Genomic DNA, 24,216 nt, shown 5'->3' with positions numbered 1-24,216 from the left:
TTAATTTGCATCTACATGGAAAAGACAAGATTTAATTTTTTTATGTGACTCAAAACTATTCATAAAGCAGCACTACTCTGTGTACTGCCATAAATTATTTTTTAGATGGCTAAAAAATTGTGTGCAAAAGAATTGTGTGACTTTTACAGCAGAAACTTAATGAAGCTTTATTTTGGGTAATTATTTGTATTTTACACACACTTCAGGAACTTCATAGGAGAAATATTTTACCAAAGCATTTATGTTGTTCTTTTTTGTGAGGAAAAAGTTTTTATTTTAACACAACAACATAAAGAGAGATTGCAAACTTAGATTTGGTATTTATTTTCTCTAATGTTATTCTGTGTTAAAACTCATCAGTTCTGACTTTACTCCTGTTCCAAACCTGACACTTCTGTATTTCAGTCACCTCTATTTGTGAGATATATGGTGGTACACCCAGACAAAAAAGGACAATTTCCCTTTAGATCTGAAAGTAAACAATCTGTGTTTTCTTATGCTCTTTGGTTTTCTGTGCTTGGGATTAGGGAGATCATGCTTTATGTAATCTAAATTTTCCTTTGAAAAGTGGGGATAATACCTAGATATGTTTTAAAATATGACAATCACAATAAATAAACACATCCACTGATTTATTTGTTATGTGTACAAAATGTGATGATCCTCCATTTAGAATTAGGTAAGGTGAGTTATTTTGTTTTGAAAAGCATACAGTGCTTATTATATAAGGTATAACGCTAGGAACACTCATGTAAATCCTTACTAAGAGCCACAGAATGACAGAATTGGCAGGGAGGTGAATGTTTTCAAGCTGTACTGTGGTTAACCTTGGTGCAGATTTGTCCAGGGTGTTTTTAGTCATTTTAAATATCACAGGTGTTGGAGACACACCAATCTCAGCAGGCAGTATATTCCTGTACTTCATAATCCTTTCTACTACAAATATTTTCCTAATACAGTAGCCCTTCTTGAAAAAAAAAACCAAAAAAACCCCCAAAAAACAAAAAACCCAAACCCACCACCTTTTTTAAAATCTTATTGTCTTGTACAATAGGGACATGGAAGATTATTCATTTTTCCTTCAGTGCAGCCTTTCTAATATTGTCTCAGCCTAGAGTTTTGTTAATTGTCACAAACATTGGACTGGAACAGAACATGTTCCATTTATAATCTCTCCCAAGAATATGATATTTTTTTTTAATATGAAATGAGGGAGGTTTTGGCAAATGAATGTAGCCATGGAAAGTCTAATTCATTCAGCAAGTCAGATACAGAGAGATACTGAATTTTAATATATCAGTGATATATGACTCATTTGAAATACATTTTTGTTCTGAATCTAATTATTTCTTATTGCCTAGCCTGGAAGGAAAATGGGACTTCTACCAAAGGTTAAAATTGGTAAGATATAAATTGAATTTGCATTCTGTTACATTGGGGTTTTTTGTATTGCCAAGCAAATATGAATAGCATTTAAGTAAATGCATGTATGTAGCACTTTTAAATTATTTTCTATTAACACTCAAATGTCCTCCCATAAATACAGATCTGTACTTTAGTGAAGTACATATGACAGTAACAGGACTTTATGGCAATGGAAGCAAGCAAATTTTTATTGCTCCATACTTCAGAAAATTACAAACAAGTAGAAATTTTATTAAAATGAGTGGATGAATTGCTACTGAAAAATATCATCAATGTGTATTTTATTTAAATTATAAATAATAAACATCAGTTCTATCCAGAGGTTTGTATTGTTGAGCTTGACTGCTTTGAATTTTACAGCAAATTGTAGAGTGTTGTGGATTTTACTTCAGGTCAGAAACTGTAATAAATTACTCATTCTGTTTTACAGTTCAGAGGATGGATAAAATATAATATGCTGGAAAGGAATGAGAAAAAAGCCAGTGGAAAATGGCTCTACAATAAGTCCATTATAATATCTAAATATTAAAAGTTATTATACAGAAGTGGAACATGTGGGTGTAGACTGACAAGGAAAAAACCACATGTAAGTCTAGGTAGCTGGTCTGCATAAGACAAAAAATGCATAATATATAATCTAAAGTTATGCTGTGTAAATTAAATGTTCTTGGTCCAACAATTTATCTAGCTGTCTTTTTGCAGGATGCCATCCACAGCTTGGGCTGTGACAATTTGATGCCATGAGTGCCTGAAGAGACAGGTCCCTGTGTTCTGTGCTAGGACAGATGGTGCTGGTCCTCTTCTCCCAAGACTGAGTAGTGATGCTGGTTGGGAGGTGTTAGGGAAATGGAGTGTATGTCAGAAATAAGGGTGGAAAGAGCTGGGATGCTTTTCTGGGAGGTGAAGAGTGCAGTGATAGGGTTAAAACAGGACAGATCACAGACTTAAAGTCTTAGCTTTGATTAGATGGAATGCATGATGAGAGGTGAGGATGGTGTGAAAATCAATTAAGAAAGACACAAGACAAACGGGTATCTTAAAATAGTTAAAATTTTAGTCTGGCTAGATTGGGCTGGCTAAAGATGTCCTGTTTCTGGAATGTATCAGGGCATTCTCAGGGAATAATAGTCTCAAATTCTGTCTATTCTTAATAGCAGTTCCACTGATTGGTTTGACTTCTATGATTAGGTTAGAATGCATATAACTGAGTCATTTTTTAATTGTGTACATTTATATTGTGTACACTTTTGTGGACATTTTGGGTCAACTGAGTCACCTAAACACACATTTCTGGTCTAATTCAGCATATCCTGGGACATGTGCTGGGAGCTAGGGCTGTGGAACTTTGGGACAAGCTGCAAAATAATGGCTTTATTTATGTGTAAAGTGCAGAGGGAACAAAAATTATTACAGAAAAGCAGAAAGCTTACTGAAATGCTTCCATTTTTTATTTAAAAGATTGCATCTCCCTTGATCCAGAGAGAATTACAAATCTCTGTGGTTGTCAGCTGTGTGGTTTCTTTTTCTTGAGCTGTCACTATTTTGTTCAGTATGGGAAATGCAGAAAGGGCTCTTCTCTTTAGAAGACAGAGCAGAGGTTTGCTCTGGCTGAGTGCCTGACCATTTGCTGCAGAAAGGCAGAGCTCTTTCCCTCTTCCTTTGTCCCTCTGTGAATCCTCATGCTCTCTTTTTTGTGGATCCAGGACGTAGATACAGCCTCCTTCAACAGGAGATTGTTATTGGGTGTTGTCTCCTCCAGGCCAAATATGTGTTTGCTCTGAGCATTCACAGACTGTGGAAAATAAAGCATGCCTGGACTTTTCCAAGTTCTGGAACTTATGATTAGTGGCCTTTATTTTCTCTGGCACTGTAGATGATGTTTGGTGATGGATCATTTCAAAATTATAGGGTATTTAGTAAATACAATCATTAGCACACTATCATTTATTGCAGCTTTTTGTTCTGCTCCTGTGCCAAAAAATTTTTTGAGTTTTTACTTATGGCTGGACAAGATCTGTCCTCAGGGCCAGATGGAAACCATTTGCTTTGTAAATTACAGTTTCCTGAAAAAGGTCAGTGGTACCACAGTACCCTGATATTGAGTTATAGGCAGAAAATTATTGCTGTGTTTTAAAGGTGGCTTCTGTGGTCTTGATACTGAGTTTTAAATTAGGTAGAGTTTTGGAGTTAAGGAAGTCATCCACATGTCCAAATTAAACAGACTTTTGGTTACAGAAGCCCATGACGGATCCAACTATATTTATCATGGATGCAGGTCTTTGAAGAGATGAACAAGATTTGCTATCAAAAAGGCCTACACATTTCTATACCTTAAAAAATCTTTGTAAACCCCAACTGCATTCTGAATCAGCTAAAAATCTTTAAAATGAGCTGTAGCAAGTGGCTGTAGCAAGTGGCTATAGCAAGTTCCAAAAATTCTATTATAAGAACATAAAGCCAGAAAACCTGGAAGAAGTGAACAGAGACAGCTTGTTGAACATACTTTGAGGAGCAGGCAAATTACCTGAATTGTATTACCAAGGCAATTAAATGCTAGTGGGAAAAGACACATTATTAGTAATTTTCCTACTGATTTTTCCATTTCTATTGAATGAATTTATAGTCTGTGGGGAGTTGTGTAGCTAATATGGAAATACCCTTCTGTAACCCACAGTGGCATCTTTGCTGTGTTTTCACACTGATAACTTACTATGAACTTACATATCTTAAATGCAAAGTTCTTTGGAAATGTTTAAGAAAAATTCTCTTCAGTGACAGGATATGGGATAAAATTATAAAGTGGTTTTTTTTGTTTTTGCTATCAGCCAATTACCATATCAAGTTTAAACTGCTGCCATTAGTGTATTATTGTGCAGTTATAAAAGTAATTACATTACAAGCGTGAAGTTTCATTCATATAAAAGTTGCTTTAGGAAAAGTGATGAAGGATATTATTAACTGTGTTCCTTTCTGGTTTTTTCTTCATACTTAGAATTGCAGATTTTAAGTGTTGCATGTCAGATATTTCAGCATGTGATGGTGCAATTCAGTACTGCAAATGGTTATGGATATGTGACATTTTAGCATGTAAACATGTAGAAAATATTATGCAGAAGTGACATCCATGTTTGTTATGTTTGAATCCTTGAGATTGCTATTCTTTTCACTGGTCTAGCTTTAAGGTATCAGTAAATGCTACCTTGCTAGGAGCCCCCTGGGCCTTCTCCAAATGAACAGTTGGAGGTCTCAGCCTTACTAATAGGGAATATGTTCTCATTCCTTAGCCATCTTTTTGGCCATTGTTGGACTCTCTCCAGGGGGTCCATGTCTCACATGTACTGGGAAGCCCAGAACTGCACACAGTACTCCAGGTATGGCCTCACTTGTGCTGAATGGAAAAATCACCTCTCTGGATCTCTTGGCAGCACTCCTAGTGCAGCCCAGGATACCACCCATCTTCTTTTGGCAAGGGCACATCACAGGCTCAGGTTCAACCTGGTGTTTAGCAGGACCTCCAGGTCCTGTTCTGACAGCCTGTTTTCAAGCTGGGCTGCCCCCAAACTGTTCCAGTGCTTTGAGTTGTCCCTTCCCAGATGCCAGATTTTGTGCTTCTTGAACTACATGGGGTTCCTGTCAGCCCCTTTCTCCAGCCTGTCAAGGTCCCTCTGGATGGCAGCATGATCCTCTGGTCTATCAGACACTGCTCCCAGTTTGGTGTCATCTGCACACTTGCTGAGAGTACACTCTGTCTCATTGTCCAGGTCATTAATGAAGATGTTAAACAGGACTTGCCCCAGTATTGACCCCTGGGCTATACTGTTAGTTACTGGCCTCCAACAAGAGGCTCACTGACAATAAAAAACAAACAAACAAACAAAACCCATACCAAAAAACAACAACAAACAAGCTAAACCACCTCCCCCACCCCCCACCCCCCCAAAAACTGACCATGGTCCTAGATTAATGAGCTGTTCAGTACTTGATTCTATGCAAATCAAAGTCCATCTAGATGTAAAAAAGCATCTTAGTTCTTCCTGATTCTGTGCATGTAAGTACATGTGACTGAGGGTTTGGAGGTTAATTCTCTTCGTGACAGCATTTTGCAATAGTTTCAGGTCAGTAATATTTTTCTCAATATGGTTGTATGCTCCACTAAGCAGAGAAGTGAACAGGAAAACTTAAAGCCTTTATGATCAGTGTGAAAGTTTAGTCCTAGTGTGAGAGTGTGCTTGATTTGTTAGGAATCACCTGCATCCCAACTGTTACTCATCTATTTTATCATAAAGAGTCTGAAAACATCTTGGAAGTGTTTTCATGAGAAGAAAAACTAGGCAAGATCCCAAACATTTTTTGATTCCTGGCACAGTATTTCTGAAGCAGGAGAATGTTACTGATTGACTCTTTTCTAGCCTACACTTTAACTGAATGCAAATAATAAAAAAGAAAAGGAAAATATTTTTATTTTCAAAATAAAAAAGTGGGGTTTAATGTTTTGAGATGATAATGCATTTATTATTTAATTAGATAATACATTATTGAAATTGTTGATGCAGCCTATAGCAATTAGAGTGATTTCATTTGCTTTAGAAAATGACTGTAGTTATGGGTGAGAACAATTTTGTCTCTAGATTAGTGATGAAAAAGAAAAACTGGCTAAGAATAAAAAGTATTTTGGTCATGGTTTTGGCTTTTGTATCACAAGATAAAATAACATTCGCAATGATACCAGCATGCAGATTGTTTAGTGACAGAATTTAATCCAGTATCATCATGAATTTTGGGAGCTAATAAAGAAAGCAAGGCAAAATAAACTATACACAGCTACATCACCTCCTTTATGGGTGTTGTACTTAAAAACATTAAATCCTTCTATGACTGTTTTTCTTATGTATTTGGGTACAAAATGAAAATCGTCGTAAGGTTTCTTGTGTCTAGAGCTAAAAAAAAGTAAAGAACAGTTGTGATTGAATTATATCTTGTATACAAGCAGCTTTCACTGTCACATTGTTTAACTGATTCATATCTAGTGTTGGAGCATCAGTATGTTGATTGCCATCCATTTTCATTTATCTTACTAGATTCAATTCTCGTCTCTACAAATCTTGCATTTTCCATTTTTGTAGATAATTAATGTTTTCTGCAGGCTCAAAATCAAGCATTTTGTCTATTTACATCTACTGAGGGCTATTTTAAACTAGTTGTGATGAATCATATATGACAATCTACAGGAGCTTTTGGAAAACATTGATTTTAAACCTGTTTCTTCTGGCTTTGAAGATACACAATAGGTTTTTTTAAGCATGAAATGCATTTAAATCAGTATGCTATTGATATTTAGATTAACTGCATATGTTTTTTTGTTGAAACTCACTGGCTAGCTGTATTTATTATATTGCCTACTTGTGTCGTTCTTTTTAAGTTCTTCTGGATGGTTTAATGTTGCTGCAAAGCTATCTATTTTCTTTTAGAGATTGAAAATCATATTGAGATTCTTTTCCTTTGACATTTTTTCTGCTAACAAACTGAGTTGAACTGTCTGTTCAATTATAGGCTACCTTTCCATTTGAAATTATCCGAGCTACAGCTCTGACCTCATCTTTCCAAATGAATCCAAGATTACATAGATTTTGGCAACATGCCTTTACTGTTAATGTTAAAAAAGCAATTATTTTAACTGTGGGTTAGGTCTGTTCATCTGACTAAACATGTTTGTGGGGTTTTCTTGATAAACTAATTATCTGCAATTTTAAAAAATTGGGTTTGTGTACTCTTTACTTTGGCCTGTGGTACATTCATTAAATAGTAGTCTTTGTCTAATATCTGCATGTGAATGTTAATATGATTCCAGCTCAGACTGTCTTTGGCAAATCAGTGTCTTACTGTGCCAGGGACTATGAGTGTATGAGATGCATGGGTTGCTGCTCAGCTGTTTGTGGTATTCCTCCACCTACTCATTGATCATGGAGAATCATTTGTCTTCCACGTGTGACTGGGAACTGCCTTTAAATGCTGCCATTAGTATTCGTAGTGCAGGAGCTAAAATTTCCTCAGAAGCTTTTGAAGTGTTTTATTTCCAGTATTGACACACATATCCATTTTTCCTATATTCTGTTGTGGAAAACATGACACAAAATGATCTTTTCTGTGTTTCATGTGGCTGTGTAGAGAGAGAGCCACTGCTAGGACTGCACCTTTAAGGTAGCACTCCTAGGACATGCACTGCATGTCAGGAAGATAAGGCAATTTTCTTCATGCAATTGTATAATGCAATTATTTCCTGGCAATGGACAGAGAAAAAAGGGAAATCAAGAGAGAAGTTACCAAAAGAAGAGACCTAAAGAGCTTATATATGAAGAGGAAGGCCCATGAAGGCCCATGATTTTCTTTTAGACATGGAAGCTGTTCTGGGACCTTTTTGATTAAACCGTACAGAAACATAGAGATGTCAACATTAAATTGTGTTTTGTGGCTGTGGTGTTTGATGGAGGTTGTACTTTACAGTAGATTTTTGGGAAGCTCAGAGAATTAGCAGTTAACCTTGTAATGCTGAAGTTTTTTCAGTTGTTAGTAATGTCCCCGATATGTATGATTTTCAGATATATTATTGTATTTTTTCTTCTGATGCCTCCTTCTGCACAACCTTCATAACTCCTGTATGCTTTTTCTGTTCATACAGTCTTTTCTCAAAGAATATGAGTCACTATCAGGAGATCATGCTAACCTATATTACCCTTGCCCCAACCTCCTGTTTCTATTGTTGTGTTCTTACATTTTTTGTAGTTGCAATTTCTGCAATTATTATTGTTCTACCGCATCCTCAGTGGGGGTGTGGTGTCTCTTGGAATCTCCATGGCCTTTGAACAAGAGCAATTAGGCCACTGCATGTTGTCCTCAGTCTTATCCCACTGCTTTTTCAACTGGTACTTTTTGCTGACCTGAGAGATCAAAGACAGCTCACACAGATTTTGTCTTATATTTTTCTTTTGTCGTAAATTCTTCTCCAGGATTGTCTTTTCTACCCAGACTTACCCTGCCTTAAGCTAGTATTTTTTTCCCAGCACTGACTCTTTGCAGAAATTAACATAACGTGGTCTATAAATGCATATTTTCCTACTCAGATTTTCACCATTGGCTGTGCTGCCAATAACAGATGTTCTGCTGCGGTTTCATTGCCTGTCCTTTTCAATCATATCCAGTGGTTCTGTATTGAGATAACTCTCCAGAATTTGAGAGGAGGAGGACAATGTTACTTAATACTTGCTACTATTTGTGGCAGACTTTTTTTTTTTTTTTTACTTTCAGCACTTTTAAGTTTCCAGAATATGCCCTATTTAGTGAATGTTACTGGCAAATGGGATTTTCCTCTCTGTTCTGTCTTATCAGGATTAACCTTTAACAGTGAAGATAATGCTTAAGATATTTCCGGGAACAGGGATGAGTCAGATACTGTTGTGTTTTTGCTATAAAGTTTTTGAAGGATATTGTGGAAGAAATGGCTAAATTACCCAGTTTGTCAGCAAAGCACCATTAAATATATTCATATCTGAATAATGAAGGACATAAAGGAATGCAAATAATAATGGGTTATGTTTGCTTTGAGATTCTTTGGCATTCCTACCACCCTTAACATCTCCTGATTTTTCCTTTATGTTGTTCTTTTATTTCATGTTAGCACTAAAGCACTGAGTGCTTTGTCTTGTAGAACAAAATGAGCTACCTTTGGGACTCGTGGCTAAAGCACCAGAGGAATGCACAAACACCATAATTGTCTCCAGATCTTTAAAGGAGGAAAGTTTCTCCATGGAGTCTCCCAGAACTTCTTCCACGATAGTCAAGAGAAATTTAAATTTTTGCCCTGAATTTCTACTCTGCACGTACGCATTTCTTAGTGATCTAAGTATATTATGTAGCAAGGAATTTTATCTTCAGAGATCTCATCAGTTTAGCTGAGACATTTGTACTGCCCTGTTACTGTGGTGTTAGAATGATCGCAGGTTTTAATCAATGCATATTCACATAGATAGTTGTTTGACAAGGAGGTGCTGTAACGTGCATTTTACAAATCAGCTGAGAGAAGAGTGAACTTAGAGAATGTCCCACACTTCTGAGCTTTCAAAAGCACACTTACCTTCAGTTTGGTTGGGCACTGATGTGCTGGATGCAGACCACAGCATCCTTCATGTGATCTTCTTCACCTAGAAGTGATGGCATGTAATCTGTGTCAAATTGAAAGAACAGCAACATAAAATTCTTCCTAGAAAGATTTCAGCTATGCTTGCCTCAAAGACAATTATGAGCATGGGGAGCTGGATCTTGGGAACCAACCATGTCTTGGCTACTTATCGTTTCAAGGCACCTCAGGTATGGAAGAGGCAGAGGCTGAGTTATTCATTCAAGACTGAGGAGGAACACTGGTAAACCAGCAAGTGAAACCCACCTTCTGTGTTTGAATCCTAATTAGTATAACAACTGCCATTCCTCTTTTTCTGGAATTGTATTTTAAGTTAGTCTTAAGTTTGGTTTTTTGGTCTACAGTAAAACAACAGGAAGTCGATATAAAAATCTTAGAAACGTTTTCTGGGAATATTTCAGGAAACTGATAGATACAAAGAACTGTCAATACATTCAAGAAAAGTGGGTCTTGGTCACAATCCTGCATCTATTTCTGTGTGAACACATAAACTGTGTTCATACATAAGACAGCTTCTCCCCACCATATTATGTACATTTGTGTCTATCGATTTTTACTGTATAGTTTCAAACATTTGCCAAAATATTTCACAAGAGTGTCCAGAACAAATTGTCAAAAACAATTACTAGATGAAGGATGCTGTCAAACCAATGTCATTCTGTAGTTATTATTGGCAAAATACAGACATCTTTGTAGGCAGATAGTCCTACAAACCAACAGAATAATTAGAACAGATGTAAACAGCATGTTTTTCCTTCTCAAAATAACGGATATTTAAATCTACTAAGGGAAAGGGTTCCCTTATTAGCCTATGACGGTGACAATGACACCATGCTTCTTTACTGTCTGAACTGTTTGCTCTTTGTGTCGCTCCCATTCCTCATCATCTTTGTCCAGATCAAAAGTTTCTGGATATACAGGAAGCTTGTCTTTTGGGCATTCCTCATAATAACTTCGAACATATTTTCCAACAGACCACCCTTTGTATTCCTCAGGCATTTTGCATTCTAGGCCATTGTAGTGAACGTTGTAATGATGCTTCAGCCAGTAGAAAAGATAATGTATATTGTAATCACATCTCCAAGGATTCTCTCTCAGCCACAGTATTTTCAGAAAGTAAAGATCTTCCAATACTCCATATTCCAAATTCTGCAAGCTGTTGTTTGATAGATCCAGCTCCTCTAAGTTATTGAGACCTGCAAAAGCAGCTAATCAGTAGAAAAATAGTTATTGGTATCTTATAAAGTTAACTTAGAAAAAAACCATTATTATCTGTGACAGGGAAAATATGCATATCTAGAAGAGGAAAAACATTTTTATAACTTTACAGATACTGGTGGGGTTTTTTTTTTTTTTGTTGTTTTTTTGGTTTTTTTTTTGTTTTGTTTTGTTTTGTTTTTTGTTTTGTTTTGTTTTTTGCTAAAGGCTATAAAAGGATTTCTGAAACACTGAATTTTAAAATATGGCACATGCCTTCAGAAGTGAGAAATATTAGGAGTGTTGCACTGCTGGTAAAGCTATAAAACACTTCATTAATCTGCCTGAGTGTAGAATAGAGACAGTGGAGGTGGATGAATTGCTGATTTGCTGATTGAATGCTATTGTTATTGTCATGATACAGAAGTACGAATATGGAAACTTATCAGACAATGTGCAGGGCCAGAGGTTTTTGTGTGTATGTAGGTATTTGTGTGCATGTGTAGAACCTTCAAAATAATGTTTTAAGATTTGAAATGGAGTAAACATGGAGCTTCATAGTAATGCTTGTGAGTTACATTTCAGAGAGCAGTTTGTGCTTTTTGCAAGGATACTGTTTCATTTAATAGCAGAAATCTTAATTTAAATGAATCAACTATGTAATGTTAAACCTCACAAGGACCACTTTACTGACAGTAACACTTTCTGGTGCTGTTTAATTGCCAAGATGGTGCTTGATAATGCCGTTTTTGCTTGATACATTTTTTCTCTCTTTCTCTCGCCCGTTTATCTCTGCTATCACAATTAAATCCAAATGAACATAAGCTGTAAGCAAATTGCCTACAAGGGAACTTGAGTTCTAATAAAGCGTAACTTAAAAGCAATTCCATGTAGCAATTTTTAGCCAAAAAGTGTTTAAATCCTTTAGGTTTGTCTTTTAGGTTACTTTATATGATTGAAAAGTAGCCTTCTTATATGTAATGTTTTCTTAGATGTGGCAAAGATATTTTCAAATAAATCATTGAACTACTTAGCATTTTGCAAAACTGTTAGCCTTCAGGTTCCAGAATTATCTTGTGCACTTGGTTAGTTTAGTATTATGAAAAGGCAGCTGAAATGTGTCTTTCTCTACTGATTTTCATGATGAATATATTTCAGTGCAAACCTTTACTCTATGAATTGAAAGGTACAAAAGGTAAAATTTGCACCAACTTCTAGAATTTTAAATCCTTCCTCCCTCCCGCTCCCCCCCCCCAGTTGATATCTGATAGAGACAGTATTTAACAAAGGAGAAAGAATTTTTAACGAGTATGTAAAATTATTCTTACCAGGATCAATGTATGCTATTCCATTACTGTTTAGATTTAATATCTTCAGTTCACTGACATCTTCAAACTCCTTGGCTCTTAATTGTCTAATTTTGTTGTTGGACAAATCAAGTTTAGCAATATCTGGAGGTATGTTACCTGGAACTTTCTTTAAATCTTAAAAAATGAAAAAGACATAACTTTTATCAGCTTTAGATTATTCTTACTGCCTAGGTATTACAGTTGCATGACAGACAGAGTATTGTCAGTCTAACATTTTTCTTGGTTGCTTTCCCTTTTATCCTCTCTAGTAGTGCCAGCATGTTTTTTCAACTTCTGAATTTCATCCTTTCCTTACTTGCACATTTACACTTCATGTGAAAATTGTTCTTTTCATTAGTGCTTATAGTAAAACCTCAGTGGTTTATGTTTTTATTTTAGTAGAACTAGAGCATTCACATAGGAATAGAGTAAGTAGTAAAGATACTATACTCATGTAAAAAATGTGTGTGAAGGGCTTGATTGCTGAAAGAAAAGAAATCAGAGTAACTATATAAAAACCACCCAGGCATTTTGTCCACTTCTCTCTCCTACTTCTATCACTGGCATTTCCAAAGTAGTCGAGGACCTCTCAGTTGTTGGTGTCCTTATCCTTTCAGTGTTCCATGCAAAAGAACTCCAGAAGGAGCAGTTCCTACTCCAGTAGTAAAGGCCCGTGCTTGAGAAGTGCAGACTGTGGTTTGAACCCTCTCAGGGTAATGTTAACAAACCTAATCTCCAGGATTATTATATTTGCTCAATGAGTGTTCTAATCCTGCGTTGTTATAACAAGAAAATGAGCAGTGTCTCTTGTTTGACCATCTTTGAATGAAAGCAAGTAGTTTCTGGATCTGTGCTGGATCTGTGTGACCACTGCACTTCTGAAGTTCTGAAGATATCTAATGAATCAGGTATTTTTGTGACTAAAGCAGCATACCAGAGTCTTCTTGCCTTATATCTGATTATGAGCAGAGCTTTGGTATTATAAATACATAAATATTATAACTACTCCAGCCTGCTGTGGTTAGATTGCTTCCTGCTTCTGCAGATATCAAAGTTTCAGGGCCTATTTATCACCAAATGAATGCAAATAATGCTTGAATTTAGAGGCTCGGAGAGTTTGGCAGTACTAGAAAGCAGATTTGTTTTTCAACTGTCCTTGAAAATGCAACTTCTTTGTAGAAATGTAGACAAACTGCTTTTTGCTTTTGCTTCCTTAATTTTTTTTTCTTTTTTTCTTTTTGGTAAAACAGCATCAAGGGCATAGAGTATTTCATTCTGGAGTACCACAAGGTCTGGCATATCACTGGTCTGATGAGATATAAGCAAATTATTTTTTAAAAAAGAGAACATACGCATGGATAAATGTATTTTTAAGATGTTTCTTTTGTGAGCTTACTGACATAAACTGAAAGCTCCTGACCTGTTGTCATACCTCTTTAGACATACTTAGTAGTGGTAGAGTGAGTGCTTGTCATTCCATTCCTTCCATTGTAAAGGAATAATGGATTGCAGATTTTCATGTCATCTTACTGGTTTGGCAACTGATGCACTATTTTTTTCTGTTCTGAATTCTTGTCCATACAGATTTAGAGAAATGTTTGTGTTTTTCCTGGATTTTCTGATGAAAATTCCAGTGAAATTGTGCATCTGCTGTACAACATTCATATACAAAGACAGTAAGTAGAATGCTTTCATCAAAGATTGCCATATGTTCAGAAATACCAAATATCCATGGGATATCTGCATCCAGCTGTCAAACATATGCACAGTAGATCTAGTACTTCCAAAAAAGTATTGAAACATACTCAGTGTGTCCATGCTAGGCATGCAGGAAGTTCTGGATTGACATACTTAGTTCTTGACCTGAAGAAGGGAGTCCCTGTACCCCTTAATACTCTTGTGTAGAGGTTGAAATAATTTTATTCCTCCATTATTAATATTAAAGGCAATAAACCATGCTTTCAAATACCATAAACCTCTTTGAAACTCCCATGAAGATCAGATCACATTGAATGTTTCTGTGAACTTAGAGAAAAAAGTAAAATTCTTTTCCCCAGAATTTTTTGGGTATATTCAGCTCATCTCTTTGATACCACTAAGAGGGGAGAGCTGTAAAGTCAGTCTTTCCTTATATTAGGATTATTATTTATGCCTGGGCTTTGTTCAATAACAGTTTACTGAATAGTAAGAGTGATCTAATTAAGATCTATGAAGGATAATTAAGAACATAATCTATAATCTAATAATGATCTTATCTACAAGGAAAGGTAAGATAGGTGAATATTAAATAATTATAAAAGCAGCATAAATCATTAATTAAAAGATGTAGTAGCTGCATGGTAAGAGAAAGAGAAAATTGAGCCAGAGGGACAAGAAAAGAATTTACAGAGTGAAAAAAAAGTAAAGAATACAGACCATTTTTATGGCAATATACAGACATCTGTATGTATTCTACATATATAGTATATAAATGTAATCAAATACTGAAATCATTAATCCTTGCTATTTTAACATTATCTCCTTATACTAAATTCTGAACTTTTCTCTTGTGTAAAGGTGCAAGAGTAAGGTTTTTACATAAAATTAAGTTACTCTTAAAGCAGATAGAAGTTCAGCTGAATAAAACATTCAGGCTGAGCTCTGCTAAAACTGGGAAAAAGATCTCACAATGTTGGCTGCTTCAAGCAATGATTCTTCTTTCAGAATTGTTATGTTAAAGAATTATTCTCCTCTGAATTGTTTTTTTGTTTGCTTTGTTTTGTCATGGGATAAAATATGGGAAATATAAAGGACAAATAAATGTGCATTTTCGTGTTGATGTGTACCCCATCTGGTTTACCCTTAGGGCTTAACTGTGACTCTTAGGGGCCTGAGAAAGATTTAAAGATGGAATGGATCCAAGTGTCTGAAAAACATTTCTTGAAGTCCCTTCAACTTTGAATTGTTTGCTGGGTGCTGGGAAGAAGAACACAGAGGAGGTATTTCTTTATGAAAGAAAACATACAATTTCTTCCCTTAGCAGAAGAAATCTTGTGCAGCAAATGTGAGGATGCAAAGCCTTTCCTTTGTAATCAAGTTCCTCTGGGCATTGAAAACACAGCTGGCTGCTCCAGTTCTGCTTCACAACTCACTTCTGTTATTGCTATCTTTGTGTTTGTACAATGGAAGGAAGAAAAGACACTCTGCTTGTCTATATCAGTTCAACAGTTTCAGCAGAGCTGTAATTTGACTGATTAGGGTGTTTATAGTTGTACAATCAGACCAGTAGCTTAAGTAATGTGCTTAGTTTTATTCCTGTTGATTTCTATTAGATACATTACAGCACTAAGGAATATCTGTGGAATTTGGACTGCAGAGCAGAGGGAAAATGCAGGAAGAATTCCTACATATTGCTGATAGTTACAAGAGAAAAACAATAAACAATTTTGGTAAAGCGAGTACTATACCAAGTTCATTTGCAGTAAATAATGTGCGAATAAATGTAGAAAGGATTAAATAAATAGAATATTAAAATCATTCATTCAGTTATAACAACAGATACAAACCTTTTCTTCTGCAGTTCAGTGTTGTCACAGGAAACACATACATGTGGCATAAAGAGGAATCAAATTCTGGTTTGGCAGGTTCAGGCTTCTCCCGTTTTATGTTTCTGGGATCCTGCCTGTCCTCTTCACTACATAGCTGATCTGCTTTTACCTGCTTTAACTTCTGATTTTTCAGTTCTATTGGGTGCACGCATTTGGCATAATTTCCCAAATTCCTGTTTGTTGGAACCTGTAGCATTGTAACAAGAGTTTCTAGTTCACAGGTGCAATGCCAGGGATTGTCATAGAGACGTAGGTAGTTTAGACTGGGTGTATAAATAAAAATCTCCTCAGATAAAATCTTAATTTGGTTGTGCTGAAGTAAGAGTGTGGTAAGTTTATCCAAACCATAAAAAGCCTCGCTCTCAATTTTTGTTATGTCGTTTTGTTGTAAATCCAGACTTTTCAGCACTTTATACTTAGAAAACATATTATTCTTTAATTTACGAATTCTGTTTCTTGCTAGCAGCATGTGTTTTATATCCTCTGGCCAATCAGGTGCCACAAAAACCAATTTTCTTTCCTGACAGTCTAAGTATTTCTCATGAAGATAAGTGTAAATATCACATGTTAGGTCTCGGGCATTGCGCTTAACAGTGCTAGATGCTCTCCTTAAGATGTTTTCCCTTTCATTGTTTCTCAGACTCCTATTCCTTGTCCTCCTACAGTCAGATGCATTACAAAGAAGAAGTAGTAATATAATAGTAACTACTTGCATCCTGACATTCAGCTGGCCCCAGTTCTTTTCTGTGACAGCTGGAACACTTGAATTTTTTGGATATTCTGAATCAGTGCTGTACAGATCTGAGGCAGCAAAGCTGGGGTATGTGGGATCCCTGTGTTGGAAGAAAAGTAAAACATTAGAACAGATGGAATGGGCATTTCCATGGAGGATTGTATATAATATGCAGTCAAGTACTCGATCATCACACTACTTGGAACTTCACAAATACTTTTAAGGTTTAATATCCTATCTCTTTTTGTTTGTTTGTTAGTTTATACTGACTCTGGTCTACTGTTTTTCATTATGATTAATCATGGGAAACTACATGGACCAATTTATCACTGATCTTTGTTAGGAGATACTCATGTGTTCAGGAAAACAGCATCAGGGTGGACGTTTTTGTATTTAAGTTAATCTTGGAAGATGAGCTCAAATGAGGAGTTTGAAGATGGTCTTTTCCGACTTCCTGAGTGCTGAACAACTGGAACATGTACAGAGCCAGACCAGGGAAAGCCATCCAGTGCCCATCAGACTGCCAGTTTTAGTTTGTGCTCAAGGGTGGGCTTGTTTTCAAGTAATTTTCTTAGGAATGTTTACCCCAATTTTTGGGGTTTTGTGCTTTCATCTCATAGTTTTTTGTCTTGGTTGGGTTTGTTGGTTTGGTTTTTTTTTTTTTTTTTTGCTTGTTTCGTTTCTTTGGTTTTTTGTTTTGTTCTTAATTTTGTTTTGGGTTTGGAGTTTATTGTTTCATTTTGGGTGTTTTAGGTGAATTAAAAAATTTGCAAGACTTAAATATCTGTGAATGCCAGGGTTTAAATATAAGAACTACAAATTCTTTCTACAAACTCTAATTTATACCAAGAAGAAATTTTTTTTTTTCAATTGCTGTGGCTATTTGGGTTACAAATCTTCCTGATAAAAAGTAGAGACTTGTGTTCTTAAGTACTTTGAAAATGGAGTTTAGTAGGATTCAGAGGTGATCTGTGAAGTTCTCATTGGTTTTCTACACTACCAGGGCAAAATTATATATTCAGTCTCAATTAACTTTGATAAACAGGCTTTAAAACTTCACCAGTCTGGGAGGAGGGTTTTGTTGTTATTATAAGATTGGAGTTGTCAACAACAATGCATTTTAATCCTATATTGTTTATAAATTCCTTTTTTCCTTCAGTAGCCACTTGGGCTCTAAAAATGTCTCACTAAATTCCTTGATATTTTTAAGAGCTTTCATTTGAAAGGTGTTTATGAATGCAATCACCATTATGTATTTGTCCATTTTTTTCTCAGCTTAACATTTCTTCCATTAATTTTCTTTAATGTTTTTTCATTGCTCTTCCATGATGGAAAAACAATGTTTGACTTTGCTTTAATTAATCATTTTTTAGAAAAGGCAATGTTGTAGGCAAATTTTTCTTATAATAAAACAGTCTAAGAGTAACATAAATATTTTGTTCAGAAATTATTTTTCTTAATATATTAATGCATTTATAGGCTATTTCTAGTGTTAAGTAGGTATTAAAAAAATAAATAAAACAAAAATAAATAAACTAAAATAAAGAAATAAATAAGAAATTATCATTTGTAGTCACTTTTTAGTGAAGTGTATATCCAGTGGTCTAGCCCAGAAACACCAGTATTTATACATAAGCTTTTGAAAATTTCCATAGGTAAAATACAATTTAAGAATGTCAAACAAATATGGTTTAGGATAGTCAAGTTAGTGATGCAAGGGCTGCTTTTCTCCCCTTATCAATAGACCTAGTAATTTCATAATAGAAAACAATCAAATTAGTGAGGAATGCTTTGCCCTTGATAGACTCATGCTGGCTGTTCACTGTCACTTTTTCATCCTTCATGTGCTTGGACAGGGCTTCATGGAGGATTTGCTACATAACCTTCTCAGGGGCTCAAGTGGAGCTGACTGGCTGGTAGATTCTTGGACCTTCTTCCATTTCCTGAAAATGGAAGTGACATTTCCTATCTTCCAGTCATTAGGAATCTCCTCTGACTGTCATGACCTTTCAAAAATGAACGAGGCCTCTCAATGACAAGAGACAGTTTTCTTCCTCTTGGATGCACCCTGTCTCATCCCATTTCCTCAGGTGCTCCCTGACATTAACTTCTTCTACGATGGGTATTGCTTCACTCTGCTCACGGGCTCCAGCCAGACACCTGGGAAGCCTTCAGACAGGCCTTAGCTGTAAAAACCAAGGCTAAAAAGTAATGGAGGAGCTTGTCCTTGAAGATTAACCAGTTCTCCTGGGTCCCTTTGCCCTCCAGGCCTGTCTACTGTGCGATCCTGTTAAACAGATCCCTAAACTAGCCAAAATCTGCTAACAACTTCAGTGTTTTTTCTTCTACAGTTTGTCCAATTTTCTTCTGTCTGGATTTTGAACTTCTCATTTTTTCATTTCCATGGCTGCAGTAGCCAAAGCCATTCAAGCTGACATTCAGTCAAGCTCACATTCCTTCACCTGTTGAAAAACACATTCCCTAGACCACTTGTCAGCCATCTGGATCAAGAAATTGTCTTCAACATACTCTAGAAGTCTCCTGGATAGTTCATGCCCAGCCATATTTTCTGGCAGCATATAGCAGTGGCTAAAGTCTCTCATGAGTAACTAGGATAGACAAGAGTAAAGCTTCCTTCAGCTGCAGCTTCCTTCATCCACCATCTCATCTTGATCAAGCAGATCAAGCAGACTGCAGCAGATCCCTACCACAATATAATGCTCATAGTTCTGGCTTCTAATCATTACAAATAAGTTCATAGTTGACTTGTCACCCATTTCAATGCAAAGCTCAGACTTGATTTTGCATAGAGTGCAGCCCATCCTCAGCTTTCTGGGCTGTCATTCCTAAATATTCTGGAACCTTTCATTGCACCCCTTCAATTGCATGTGCTATCTCTGTGCATCTCTGGAGTCCCAGTGAAATCACAGCTCTGTACCTGGTTGATTCCCAAGCTACAAGTGTTTGTGTTAAGACACTTAAAATAGACCCCTTTGTGCTGCTTTTGCATGGAAGGTTTCAGAGATTTTCCTCATCACTCTTCCCCCCAGCTTTCTCACCACCCCCTGTGCCTTCACTCCTTTCCAGGTTGTGGTTATCTTCCATCTACATACCTGTTTTTACTGATATATCTCCTCTCTCGAATCCTGTGTTGCAGGGATAGATTTCAAAAGCACAAACTTTCCTCTTTAGGATTGGCTGGTATTGAATTTCCAGTTATCTGGATGGTCCTTTTGCCTAATAACTGAAATAGGGAAAAGGTGATCACAACATGGAAAAAGACACAGGCTCAACTATTACATTTTCATGTACAAGTACTCATTTTTTCCTTTGCATTAAATTGACATTTATTGTGAAATATTTATCATACTAGGAGATTTGTTCCCATTATATAAGAATGGAACAATATGAGTAGTACCCGTTCTGCAGGCCAATAAAATATGGAAGCCTTATAATTACTCAAGTTTAATGTTCCACTTAGAAGGTAGAACTAAACAGGAAGCATTGTGTAAATTATATTCTATTACATTATATTACTGGTTAGAGAAATATACCAGAGTTCATGGAGAAAATTCACCAATGGTTTTAGATACCAGGACTGGCTAACAGTAATCTTGGTTTAGCAAAATCTGTTAACATGTGCTAACCTTCAGTCAAGTGAGAAGTCTCTTGTGCTCTGTAGGACTGTAGAGTGTAGATATACTTTAAAATGATAAAATGACCATACTTCAAGTTAGGAACAGTAGCATCACATCTCTCAGTATTCTATTTTGAGGTTTCCAAAGAAAATGGCTGAGATGTACAAAAATTATTATGATGATTTAAAGATACTCAGATTTTTCCCTTATACATATACATACAAATGTATAATATACTTCTGGATATTTTTTTATTATTCAGCCAGTTTAAGTCTATTTAAATCTGTTGTATAGAGATAGTACTAATTGAACTCTAAGACTATTGACAAGGTAAATTAAAAATAAATATGAAACTGTGTTTGTTTTAATTTTGCAGAAAATTTAGAGGCATGTGTAATAGAAATACTCTTTTTTGAGTTATTTGTAGGATTCTGTCTGCTATAGAAAATGAAATAAATGCCCCACAGATTTCATTTATATAGCAGTTCTTTTATCTTTTTAGCGCATCTAAACATATGAATATGCTAGATTCTCTTATGTATTGCACAGTTTCACAGAACTTTTGAAAAAACATGCTATCCAAAAATTTCATGTGCATGTCCAGTTCCTCATGATGATGTAAGAAGTTTGGAAGTTCGATATGTTGTTAAAAGTTGATCCTCAAGAGAGGATTGTGGGTAGGTGCACTGTGTGAGCCAAGGCCTTGTGTGACAACTGCAAAAGAAAGAGTAATTCCTGACTGATATTTGGAAGCATAGTGAGCTGAAGGCAGAGGAATTAACAGTCTGTGAAAAGTCTGCCTTTCGTGTTTCAGAGGTATCCTAGAGACTCAAGGTCTGCCTGGCAGGTAGAATTGCTGGATTAAAAGCTGCCATGGAAGAAATGAGGTGAGCAGTTCACAAGAGCAGCCATCACAAAGATGTATATGGATTTGAAAAATAGGTGTACACAGTTTCTCTTTGCTGTGAGGAAAAAAATGTATGTCTTTCAACAACATCCCCATGAAGTTCAGAAACATGTTTTTCTTTGGCATTTGCATAATATATTTAAACTTTTGTTTTTCTTAGTCTGAAATGCCATATACTCACATAACTAACATTTGTTTTGGCAAAGTTTTGCATTAGTGTCTCCAATTCTACCACTCATCTCATCAGTATTACTTTTATTATAATTTGTGGTTTTGCCATGTTGGCAGATATTTTGTCTTTTTAGATTTCCATATATTTATGCTGAAGTTTGGAACATAATTTTTTTGAAGTGTAAATAGCAAAGAAAAAATCTCCACTGACAAAAGACCTTTTGCAGTTATCTTGTACCTTGTAATATAAAGTTTTCCAGTCACACATTTTATTTCTGATTTAAAACCATAAGATTATACTCTTTGTATTGATAATTTTTAGACAAAAAGCAAAACTCATTGTTTCTGAGATTATGGGGATGTACAAAAAGCTGCTGTCTTGTGAAGAATTTGACAGCAGACAGATTTTGTGAACTTTTCACATGGCAATCCTAAAAGCATTAGCTCAGCACAGGTTCTGTGTACTATGGTAACTAACACAAAATGCTTAGAGGTGGCAGTATTGCATTTCATAATGCTGCATGTGGAGTTTGCTGTGGTATATCAGGCATTCTTTATTGCAACAAGGAGCTAGTGAAGTGTAGGGGTCATTTTTTATTCTCTCATACTATTCCATACAAATATTTTAGCCTCCATACTGCACAACAGAGATAGCCAGTTAAAATTTCCCTCTGAAAACTTCTGTCAGATATGGTAAACATGAACACTGTCCATCAGGAATAAATGTCAGAAGGTGAGTTTGTCAGATTGCTTTAAAGCAATGATTCTGAGACTGCAACTGTCAAAATTAATTAAAAAACTGGTATGACAGAATTCCTGCAGAATTTAGCTGTAACACAAAACAAGGATTTTTGGTGGTCTTTGTGCTCCTTGAGTTTAAGGAAGATGTCACTTTTTCTGATGAAAAAGAAGACACATGTTAAAATTCTCAGATCATTAAAAATTGGTCGTATGACTAATAAAGGAAATCAGTATCTCTTCAAAGTTTATGTGAGGCTTTGATCACAGTCTTCAAAATGCAGTAAGAAAGGCTTACCTGTATCTTAAATTGTGCAGCCTTGCAGCAACATTAAAAAGACTCAGAGCTACCAGAGTGTTTATCCCAGTCTCTCAATTTATTGTCTATTTTATCAGATATATTTGGAAGTAGACTTCTCCAAGTTTTATTTTTCCCCACTCATTTCTGTGGGATATCACACTAAAATGCAAAATAGCTCAGCCTTCTATGAAGAAGGATACTTTTACTTTTGTACTTAATATGAATTAAAAATTTCCATTTCAAAAAAAAAGGCACCACAAACAACACATGCCTTTATATTCTAATATCTGGTTCTAATGCACATTGTTGGGTTTTTTCTATGAAATATGATCTTATATTTACTTTCTTAATAATTTTGTATTTTTTTTTTTACAAGGGCATTCTTTTTACACTTCCTATTTGAATTTGTGTTCAGTATGTATTGAAAGCAAAAAGTCAATTCCCACTCTACACTGAAAGCATAAAGTCAATTCCAAAAGTCAGTATGCCACTCCTTAAGCAGTCAGCTCCCCAGTGGGAGTTCCCATCTTCTTCAAAATGCCTAATTTTGCTGACTTGCAGAACTGCATGACTACGACTAAATGTCTACCAGAGCAGAAGGTCTAATTCTAGGTTTTGATTTTCTGTATGCTTTCATTTGTGGTGCTTGTGGTAATTGTTATTTTTTCCAGTTAGAAATGTCATTCAGTCATATGAATAGTTTTCAGTATGATATAAACCTGCAGCTGGAAATTTAAGCAATTTCAGAGTATAGATTCTTGATTTTACAGGGTGCTGTTGATTAACATTTTGCACTTAGACAATTTGCTTTCTCTTAACTAGTGTTTAGTATGAAGGAATGTTTTCCAAAAGAACTGATCAAACCTGAAATTACATTACTCACTTTTGTAACTCTTTCAATTTTTCAGATTCTTTTAATAGTACTCTTCTAAATAATTATACTACTTGAGAAGTTTAAACTACACATTTCTGCTTTTAATATCTTTTGATAGAGATCTGGTTTTCATTTCCAGCAAGCACTGCTTGTAAAATCAATTGCAAAAGCAGTCCAACAAACTTACACTGAAAAGTCATACTTGCAAAGTATGCACAGAGAAGTTCCAATTAGTTTAAAAAGTATGCTTTTGCAGTTGCTTAAGATAATTTTACAATGTTACTGGTTTCACATGGTGAAATATCTTGCATGATAGTGCTATTCCCCACTAATTTGCAATACAAGAGGAGAGAAAAAACTGCAGCAGAAGAAATAGGCTTTCAAACTTCAGCAAGTAGATATTTTATTTCATATTGAACATCTTTTCTTTACAGTAATTTTCAGAAAACTTTTAACTATGACATTTTATGTACTTTTGATTCTGTATCATGCCCTTGTAACAAATTACTATGTTGTTTTTTGTGGGTTTTTTTGCAAAGCTTCCCTAGTTTACAGTAAATGAGTTTGGCTCACTGCAGAAAATTCACAGACAAAGGTTTACCGTACCTGGACTCTTGAAAAGGCTGTCACAAGATCATCTGTTTGGAAATTCCAGGTTGCATTCAGGTTTGTAGTTCACGTCTTTCTTTCATAATGTGAAGCAGAGGATCCTTTATATGACTGGCAGCATCCTGCATTCATGGTATACTGAGGTTGAGCAAGCACTGCAGCAGCCTTCCAGGGTTTTGAATTACATGACTACAGCTGTTTAAGTTTTACTGAGGAATAATAGCACTATAGGTTTGGATCACTTCCAGCAAACTGTCAGATCTATAAACAGCTAGTACTTACTGCATAATGAGAACAAGGCTTGCTTTTTGTAGCCATAAATAGGCTAATTTTATGTCATGATTAGTTGGGAGTTTACATCTGAGCTTTAAAAATGCAGTTTTTACTAAGATATCAAAAAAAATAAAAGCCACCCCGTGCTGAAAAAAAATACAAATTTACATTTGATTTCCTGAGAAGGAAGTTAATTAAAAAGTAAACTTTTGTTGCAGTTTTA

The 24,216-nt window shown here is 35.6% G+C and overlaps 2 protein-coding genes across 2 annotated transcripts in view; one reads left to right on the top strand and one right to left on the bottom strand.

The window, feature by feature from the left end:
• Positions 1-24,216, top strand: part of FBXL13 (F-box and leucine rich repeat protein 13) — a 64,433-nt gene that overhangs the window by 5,311 nt on the left and 34,906 nt on the right. Inside the window, 6 exon segments of the mRNA XM_041405321.1 lie at positions 106-176; positions 1,861-1,907; positions 1,910-2,011; positions 20,393-20,450; positions 21,929-21,931; positions 23,651-23,784. Of these exon segments, the coding sequence (XP_041261255.1) occupies positions 106-176; positions 1,861-1,907; positions 1,910-2,011; positions 20,393-20,450; positions 21,929-21,931; positions 23,651-23,784 (415 nt within the window).
• On the bottom strand, positions 10,256-23,860 carry LRRC17 (leucine rich repeat containing 17). The gene is made up of 4 exons (XM_041405350.1): positions 23,718-23,860; positions 15,708-16,582; positions 12,142-12,297; positions 10,256-10,824 (listed from the first exon to the last, which is right to left on the bottom strand). The coding sequence occupies exons 2-4, from the start codon at positions 16,462-16,464 to the stop codon at positions 10,421-10,423; spliced, it is 1,317 nt and encodes a 438-aa protein (XP_041261284.1). The 5' UTR covers positions 16,465-16,582; positions 23,718-23,860; the 3' UTR covers positions 10,256-10,420.

Source organism: Onychostruthus taczanowskii, unplaced genomic scaffold (assembly GCF_017590055.1).
Source record: "Onychostruthus taczanowskii isolate IOZ18803 unplaced genomic scaffold, ASM1759005v1 scaffold23, whole genome shotgun sequence".
NCBI lineage: Eukaryota > Metazoa > Chordata > Aves > Passeriformes > Passeridae > Onychostruthus > Onychostruthus taczanowskii.
Note: the sequence above shows the minus strand (reverse complement) of the source record. Positions and strands in the feature narration are given on the sequence as shown.

Excerpts from the sequence above, each read along its gene's own strand:
- LRRC17 (XM_041405350.1), bottom strand. The coding sequence starts at position 16,464 with ATGCAAGTAGTTACTATTATATTACTACTTCTTCTTTGTAATGCATCT. Across the intron at positions 12,298-15,707 it reads ACTGAACTGCAGAAGAAAAG|ATTTAAAGAAAGTTCCAGGT; the intron begins GTTTGTATCTGT and ends TCATTTTTTAAG. Across the intron at positions 10,825-12,141 it reads AATAGCATACATTGATCCTG|CTGCTTTTGCAGGTCTCAAT; the intron begins GTAAGAATAATT and ends TCTACTGATTAG.